An 8596-nucleotide genomic window follows, 5' to 3' on the forward strand; every position below is an offset into this window, starting at 1 on the left:
TTCCTTTGCAAAGTGAACAGCCAAACTGCCTCTAGTAAATCAACCCATGAGTTACATATTATGTTTTACCAACAGAAGACTTAGCAGCTTTACACTATTACATATACTTTAAATATCTTATACAGTATGAAACCTTCCGCAGGCACAAAACTGCAAAAATCGATAACCTTTGCATTCACTTGCCAGCGTCTAACAAATTAATAATTACATATAGATTTATCACTATACATAAGCTGTTTCACTCTCAGGACTCGTACACACGGCCGAGTTTCTCGGCAAAAAACAGCAAGAAGCTTGCTGGTTTTTTTTTTTTGCCAAGGAAACCGGTCGTGTGTACACTTTTCGAAGAGGAAACTGGCGAGGATCTCGTCGGGCCAAAAAGAGAACACGTTCTCTATTTCCTTGACAGCAATGGGAAAATTTGCCTCGCCGAAATCCTCGGCAGCTTCGCAAGGAACTCAACGAGCAAAACGATGTGTTTTGCCCGTCGAGTTTCTCGGCCGTGTGTACGCGGCCTCACACTTCATTCCTTGTTACTGTTAAAATATTACTAAAAACACTTTTTAGAATTGTGAACTGAAAAAAACAAAGACCAATTTAAATTAAGTAAATTCATTCTTTATTGAAATATTACAAAAGTATATTTTGTATTTATGTTTTTCTTTAAATTTTAAATTTTCTTTTAAAAAATATTACACAGAAGGGTCTGTATTATTTATACATTATAAATATATTCACATATATACAAATAATTTAGGTAACATATGTTTTTACAGTGGTAAAAACAAATGTTTCAGAAAATAATTTACTGTGGTAAAAAGAACATTATTACAGGAACAAGGCTTAAATAACAACAGTTACAACAAAGCTACTGTGTAATACATTCAAAGTAGCAAACTAGTGTATAAATAAGAGGCATGGTGTGAATTTTCTTAATTTGTTGCTTTCGTTCCTGGGTGTCTTATCACTGGAATATGTTTGAGTTGCCTAAAGAAAAGAAAATAAAATAAAAGCTATGAATACTTTGGTAATCATCCAATTTAAGTAAGCATGTTAAATAAATAATACCCATTATCAACTTGTATGCCCTGTACACACAATCGTGTGTACGCGGCATTAATCTAGTTATTCATCATTAATTAAATAGCAAATTCACTTTGAAATATAACATATGCATAAACTGTATGTATTGCCTGTTTACAGTCTTAGGCTGACCCCAAATGTTTTCCTGATTTATACAAAATAAATCAGTACTCAGTATATAAAATTAAATAAATAGAATAAAAAAATTTAATATAATGAAACAAGGGCAACATGCCTTCCTCTGAACATTTGTTGCCCAAGCCTGTGCTTTGTGTGACATTTGATGTCATGTAGCATCACAGTCACTATGATTTACCTAATCGACTTGTCACCATAATTACAAAAATGTTTCATTATGCAAATTAGTATACACCACACAGGTGTAAATGGCATTTACAAATATATATATATATATATATATTATAAATGTGGCAGTTTCAAAACATAATGTAAGCTATTTAGCAAAAAGTAAGCATTATAAAGTTACATCCCCTCCCCCCACCCAGGGCTGAGACAAGGGGTGGGCAGACGGGGTGGCTACCCTGGGTGCAGCATGTATTGTAGGGATGGGGGCTAGTTTCTTCAGCTATAAGGCTGAGAGGAGTAGTGACAGCAGCAGCACTACTTCTGTCAGCCCAGCACTGGAATTGGCAAGGAGATGAGGAGAGAGCCAAGAGGAGGTTGTGGTCACCGATCCCAGCTGTTGGAAAGTGTTTTCAGGCTTCCCATTTTTTGTCAACAGCCCTCACGGAAGTGGGACAGCCATTTCTCCACCACCTTTGGCTCCCATTAGCACTGTGTATTGGTTACATGGTTTTATCAGCAATAAACTGTTTTAAATTTAACATGGATTCCATCTCCAATTGATTCCACGCATCCTCCTGGATCTGTGCTTCCCAATTCTGGTGTTTTTGTCTGTTTCTCATTTGGTCATCTGAGTGCGGTAACAACGGTCCAGTGTGACTTTTATCATTACTTTGGCTCTTTGGTTTACTTTCTGCTCTTAGATCCCTGTTGGATTTTCCAAAAGGAGGTGCAGGCTGTGCTCCCCCCCTCGCACATAATGAAGGGGGGGAGCAATTGTGCATCTTTGGCCTGAACGCTGGATGATTTTGTCCCCGACACTGCCCCCACCCCTAACCCTGATACTTTACCTAACTACTAAAAAATGCTCTTAATAAAGCGGAGCTCCACCCTAAAGTGGAACTTCCGCTCTTTGGAACCCTCCACCCCTCCGGTGTCACATTTGACACCTTTTAGGGGGGTGCAGATGCCTGTCTAAAGACAGGTATTTGCACCCACTTCCGGGAGTCCTCTCTGCGGGTAGACTGCGGGCAGGACGTCAGATCCCGTCCCCCCCCCGTTGTGTTCTGGGAAACACACGGCTCCCAGAACACAGCGGGAGCCAGTGAGCATGGCGCAACGCGACTCACGCATGCGCAGTAGGGATCGGGCAGTGAAGCCGCAATGCTTCACTTCCTGGTTCCCTCATAGAGGATGGCGGTGGGGGTAGGAGAGTGACGAGCGATCGCTCGTCCTCTGCTGCGGACGGCGCTGGACTCCAGGACAGGTAAGTGTCCTAATATTTAAAGTCAGCAGCTGCAGTATTTGTAGCTGGTGGCTTTTAATATTTTTTTTTTCAGCGGAGATCTGCTTTAACATTAAACCTGTTCCCAGACACTAAATCTAGTACATTTTTTACATTTTGGATAGTGGTGACCCCCACCCAAGTGAGCCCCTAAAATGTAACCTTTTCTTCTAACACATAATTCCTTAGAGCCGGTTCACACTGGGGCGACTCGTCAGGCAACTCAGCCACCTGACAAGTCGCGTCCCATTCTATTCAATAGAACCGTTCTAATAGGAGCGATGCAAGTCGCTCCGACTTAGAAAAAGGTTCTTGTACGACTTTGGGGGCGACTCGGGGCGATTTGCATTGACTTCTATACAGGAGTCATTTTGCAAGTCGCCTCTGAAGTCGTCTTCAGGACGCCTTGCCGAGTTGCCCCCGAAGTCGTGCCGCTCCAGTGTGAACCGGCTCTAAACCTAACTAACTCACAAACTGAGTATAACAATAACATAATCAAACACTTAAACTGACCTATTCTTCTGCAAACTCACCAAATTCATACAACATTAGTATTCCTGCAGCAGAAGACCCTTATCTGCACAATATCCCATCATAGGGCCAGATTCTCTAAGATCCTGCGGCGGCGTCACTTAAGCTATTTACACTACGCCGCCCGAACTTACAGGAGCAAGTGCTGTATTCCCCAAACACTTGCATAAACAAATGAGACCTGAACGTAAACGCCACCTATCGGCCGGCGGCGAATTACATTTAAGATCCGACAGTGTAAGTGACTTACACCTGTCAGATCTACAGCGTATCTATGCGAAAATGATTCTAGGAATCACTCGCATAGATATGCGGGTCAAAAAACAGAGATACAACAGAGTTTCCTGAGATACTCCATCGTAACTCTTCTGAGAATATGGCCCATAGGAATTTGATACAAGGGGAGCTATTTTTTTTTTATTTTTTATTCTTTTTTTTTTTTTTATTCAGACCGAAGTGAGACAAAATGAAACCTCCAGTCTTACATTTTAGAATGCAAAGCGATTACAGAAAGTAATAACAGTTACATAAATCTTGATGGGTATGAGTAATTGCTTACAGAGGGAGATATTTTGGGCATAGCTGGTATCTAGAAATTACTGTATGAGATGCTAAGACATCATACTGATATTGTCCCAGTTTCGGTCTGAATTTTGTATTTATGAATTAAAGGGAAAGGGTCATAGGTGTGCGCAGCCTATTGCATTAGGGTGTGCACACCAAAGCTCAAACACACATGCGTGTATAATATACCATATATGGCAGTGAGCAAGTCAGTAGGGCTTTGTCAGCAGGGCAGAGATCGGTGTCAGTAGTTTATCTTTATTTGTATTATTTTTTTTATTTTTATTATTATTATTTTTTTTTTTTATATTATTTTTTTTAGGAGCCCTGTTTGGGGGTTTTGGTGAAATATCAGTGGTTTAAACAGACCCCTGATGTCTAACTTTTGAGGCAGAGAAGGGACTGAGGACAGAGATTCCCCAGTCCCTTTCTCTGCAGCCAGGCAGCAGGGGGAATCTGCACAGTACAGGGTGATTAGGGTGTGCCCAGGCACACCTTACACCCTATGTGCGCACGCTTATGGAAAGGGTATGTTCAGGGCCCGGATTCCAGACAAGGCCAGCAAGGCCAGGCCTTGGGGCGGCAGTGGGTGCAGGGGCGGCACTGTGGCTGAGAGGAGAGGACACTTTCACCACTTTCATTTCGGGAGTTCCCCCCTGTCATGTCACGGATGGTTAGAGGAGAGAAAACTGAGGGAAGAGGTGGTGACAACCCCCTCAGTTCTCAATGTCATATTCGACAGCAACACTCCCCCCCCCCGCTTCTCAGTGTCCTGCCGAAAAAGTCCCCAGCCGGATAATGTCCCCCCTGTACTGCGCAGGCGGGGGCGGCATTGAAGGACCCGGCCTTGGGGCGGCAAAGGGAGTAAATCCGGGCCTGGGTATGTTGAGGGAGGGTGGCAGCGGGTGTAGGACAAATCCTCTAAAGGTATAGAAGGGTAACAAGGTAGGAACAAATTGGATATGGTATTATCTGAGGGTAGTGAGGAGAAGCAAGGCAAAGATACCTATAGACTAGGAAAGTGGACAAAAAGAGAGGCGGGGTGAAGAGGGGGTAAAGGGATTCATCTTGCCAAAAAATGAGTCCCAAGACTAAATACACACAACTAGGAAGTCTGGGTCAAGGGGAGCTTGCAATGGCCCCCCAATGTTCATGCAGACATTTTCCATTGTAATAGTGAATACTCACCGATTTTTTCCACTCAGCAGCACTCTTACTTCAAATAAGTGGGGGCTCACACATTTTTTAGTAGGTGAGTTTTTCAAAGTAGCACTGCAAATCAATGAAAACAAGGAGACTTTTAAAATAAAATCTTTTAAAATAAAATCTTCAAAAGTGAATTTACATTTGGTTTGAAGTTACCATGTTTTTCCCTGGTTTATATGTAGCCTAAGCTATTTTCTCTCTGGATTAAAAACTACCTAATGTACTGCATGTTCCTGCTAATGGACTAAACTGTAAAACTTGTCAAAGAAAACAATCTTAAAAAAGTTTTTTTTCTATATTTAAAGTATAACTAAAGGCAAAACTTTTTTGTTTTGTTTTAGACAGAGTATAGATGGATTAGAACACATGTATGTTGTTATTGCTGTCTGTGTGCCCTCTGTGTGTTCTCTATATTTTCTGTTTAACATTATCATTGAAAGTGAAAGTGAAAGAAAAGCCCACATTTTGGGTTGTCCCCAGAAAAGTAATAGAGGGGAAATATTCCAATGGGGACACTAGTTCTGGTGGCCTAGGGGTCCCCAAGGAATTCCCTTTGTTTGCAGGGATTTTCTCGCACTTCCTGTTTAGCTGTGGGACAGGAAGTCAAGGTAAAACTCTGTGATGGGGCACAGATGACGGATGTGTATACAGCTCCTGCCCATTGAAATCAATTGGCACCATGGCTATACTGCCGGCAAAGCGCCTCTGCAGAGCTTTGCGGTGGTTTTAAGCCTTTCTCGTCCGCTAGCAGGGGGTAAAAGCACCCACTAGCGAGCCAAATAGTGCCACTAAATTGACGGGCCGGCGCTGCCCCCGCCCCAGTGTTAAAGGGGCCTAAGTGATTCAATGATCAGATTTATCATTCAGAAATGAGGACAAATCAGGACTGCTCTAGAAACTGATATTCATAATCAGATATTGGCTTTCTATAAGCATGATAGATTTAAATTCGACTTGATGATGTTAGTTTGCATAATAATAATCATCATCATAATCATCATAAAAAATTATAGTAATATACTGGATATACCCAAGTAGGAGCTGTTTTACAAAATGTAACATGGAAACTGTGAGGAAGATTTAGTAAAACCGTGAGCACTCAGAATCTGGTGCAGCTGTGCATGGTAGCCAATCAGCTTCTAACTTCAGCTTGTTCAATTAAGCTTTTACAATAAAACCTGGAAGCTGATTGGTTACTATGCAGAGCTGCACCAGATTTTGCACGCTCGAGTTTTTCTCCCCCTGTATGTTTATATTTCTAGAAAATTCATGTAAATATGGAGTCAGCCATTGCTAACTGGCTGGCTGCCCCTGGCTTCAATAGTTTGTAGCACTGACTAGGAAGAAGCATACAGCATTCATAGTCCTAGTGTGGTCAGAGCACCTCCTCCTCGGCCAGATTCAGAAAGATCAGCGGATCTTTCTGCTGGCGTAACGTATCTCCGATACGTTACGCCGCTGTAACTTTGGGCGCAAGTTCTGTATTCAGAAAGAACTTGCGCCTATAGTTACGGCGGCGTAACGTATGTGTAGCGGCGTAAGCCCGCGTAATTCAAATGGGGATGTTGGGGGCGTGTTTTATTTAAATTTTACTTGACCCCGCATTTTTGACGTTTTTGTTGAACGGCGCATGCGCGGTCCGTAAAATATCCCACTGTGGATTGCTCCAAATGATGTCGCAAGGACGTAATTGGTTTCGACGTGAACGTAAATTACGTCCAGCCCTATTCGCGAACGACTTACGCAAACGATGTAAAAAAATTCAAATTTCGTTGCAGGAACGACGGCCATACTTAACATTGGCTGCGCCTCATAGACCCAGGGGTAACTATACGCCGGAAAAAGCCTAACGTAAACAACGTAAAAAAATGCACCGGGCGGACGTATGTTTGTGAATCGGCGTATCTACCTAATTTGCATATTCCTCGCTGAAATCGACGGAAGCGCCACCTAGCGGCCAGCGTAAATATGCACCCTAAGATACGACGGTGTAAGACACTTACACCTGTCGGATCTTAGGGAAATCTATGCGTAACTGATTCTAAGAATCAGGCGCATAGATACGACGTCGCACAATCGGACTTACGACGGCGTATCTGGAGATACGCCGTCGTAAGTCTCTCTGAATCTGGCCCATTGTACCGTTCAGTGACTCGGAAAGTTCTGACAAGGCTGGGCCAGCATGATAGCCAGGGAACTGGCATTTTTAGATAGAGTTAGTAGTCGCAGCCTTCATATTTCTTTAGCTATCTCTTAATTTAGCAGGTACTTACATGTATTCGATCCTTTCACAGCCAGAGCTGCTTGGGAAAATCTCCAGTTTTTCCAGTGCTCGTACATTGAGCCTGTTGTCCAGCTTGGTGCACAAGCAGCGACTGCCTCGAGCAATTGAAAACCCTGTTGAAAAGTTAAAATAAAGAAAGATTAGTAAAAAGACTAAAAAAGATTAAAAAAAAAAAAAAAAAAAAAGTAAATAAGGTAAATGCAAGAATATATGTAATGCTAATGACTTTACCTTGAATGGCAGCAGCAGAGAGCAGGATAACACTGATGAGGATAGTGCACTTGTTGTCCATGATGATAGTAGTTGTGATGTCCTTGACTATGAGTTAGTGCAGATAGTAGCTTGGAGTATTGTATCTCCCTATTTATACACCAAGATTGTGTGCCGGGTTGCATCATTACGTTTTGTCATTGCTTGGAATTTCTCATATCCTCATATCCTGTATTTGCATCACAGAAAAACTAAGAAGAAGTGAAAGTCCCCGAAATACTTTTTTTCGATCTAAATAAATTCCATTGTTAGACATATATTATTCTTGCCGGAGACAAGCATTTCCCAGAAATGCATTTGCCAGACATACTGTCATAAGTTACAATTTATTAAACTAATTACAGAAATAAAAGGTGCTCTAGTGTTACCAGAGTTTTACTATAAATGCAAACACACATATACTATTCATATGTTTGTATGTCACCCTCAGGGCTAAATTCACAGGGCCAGATTCACAAAGAGATACGACGGTGTATCTACAGATACACCATCGTATCTCTGGCGTAAACTGGTCCTATCTATGCGCCTGATTCATAGAATCAGTTACGCATAGAAAGGGCTAGATCCGACAGTGTTACAATGTGTTACACTGTCGGATCTTTTTTTCAATTTAAAAATGGCGCCCATTTACGATAAATAATATGTAAATCAGCGAGATACGCAAATTCACGAACGTACGCGGACCCGTCGCAGTGTTCTTACGTCGTTTCCGTAGCGGTTTTCCGTCGTATACTTACCCCTTCTTTTATCAGGCGCAGCCAATGTTAAGTATAGCCGACGTTCCCGCGTCGAATTTAAATTTTTTAACGTCGTTTGCGTAAGTCGTTCTCGAATACGGACGGACGTCGTTTACGTAAGCGTCGCAACCACTGACGTCCTAGCGACGTCAGTGGGAGCAATGCACGCCGGTAAATTTCGCGGACGGCGCCTGCGCATTTAAATCGGCGCGGGAACGCGCCTGATTTAAATAGTACACTCCCCTAGCCGCGGAATTTGAATTCCGCCGGGGGATTTAGGATCCGCCGTCGCAAGTTTGGAGGTAAGTTGTTTGTGAATTAGCCACTTGCCTC

At 42.4% G+C, this 8596-nt stretch overlaps 1 protein-coding gene across 1 annotated transcript; it reads right to left on the reverse strand.

The window, feature by feature from the left end:
* Window positions 1-686: 686 nt before the first annotated feature.
* LOC120924968 (C-X-C motif chemokine 10-like) lies at window positions 687-7609 on the reverse strand. Its single transcript, XM_040335901.1, has 4 exons — window positions 7488-7609; window positions 7246-7369; window positions 4955-5038; window positions 687-987 (listed from the first exon to the last, which is right to left on the reverse strand). Exons 1-4 carry the CDS (start codon window positions 7546-7548, stop codon window positions 933-935), a joined length of 324 nt encoding a protein of 107 aa, XP_040191835.1. The 5' UTR covers window positions 7549-7609; the 3' UTR covers window positions 687-932.
* Window positions 7610-8596: the final 987 nt, after the last annotated feature.

Source organism: Rana temporaria, chromosome 1 (genome assembly GCF_905171775.1).
Source record: "Rana temporaria chromosome 1, aRanTem1.1, whole genome shotgun sequence".
Lineage (NCBI taxonomy): Eukaryota > Metazoa > Chordata > Amphibia > Anura > Ranidae > Rana > Rana temporaria.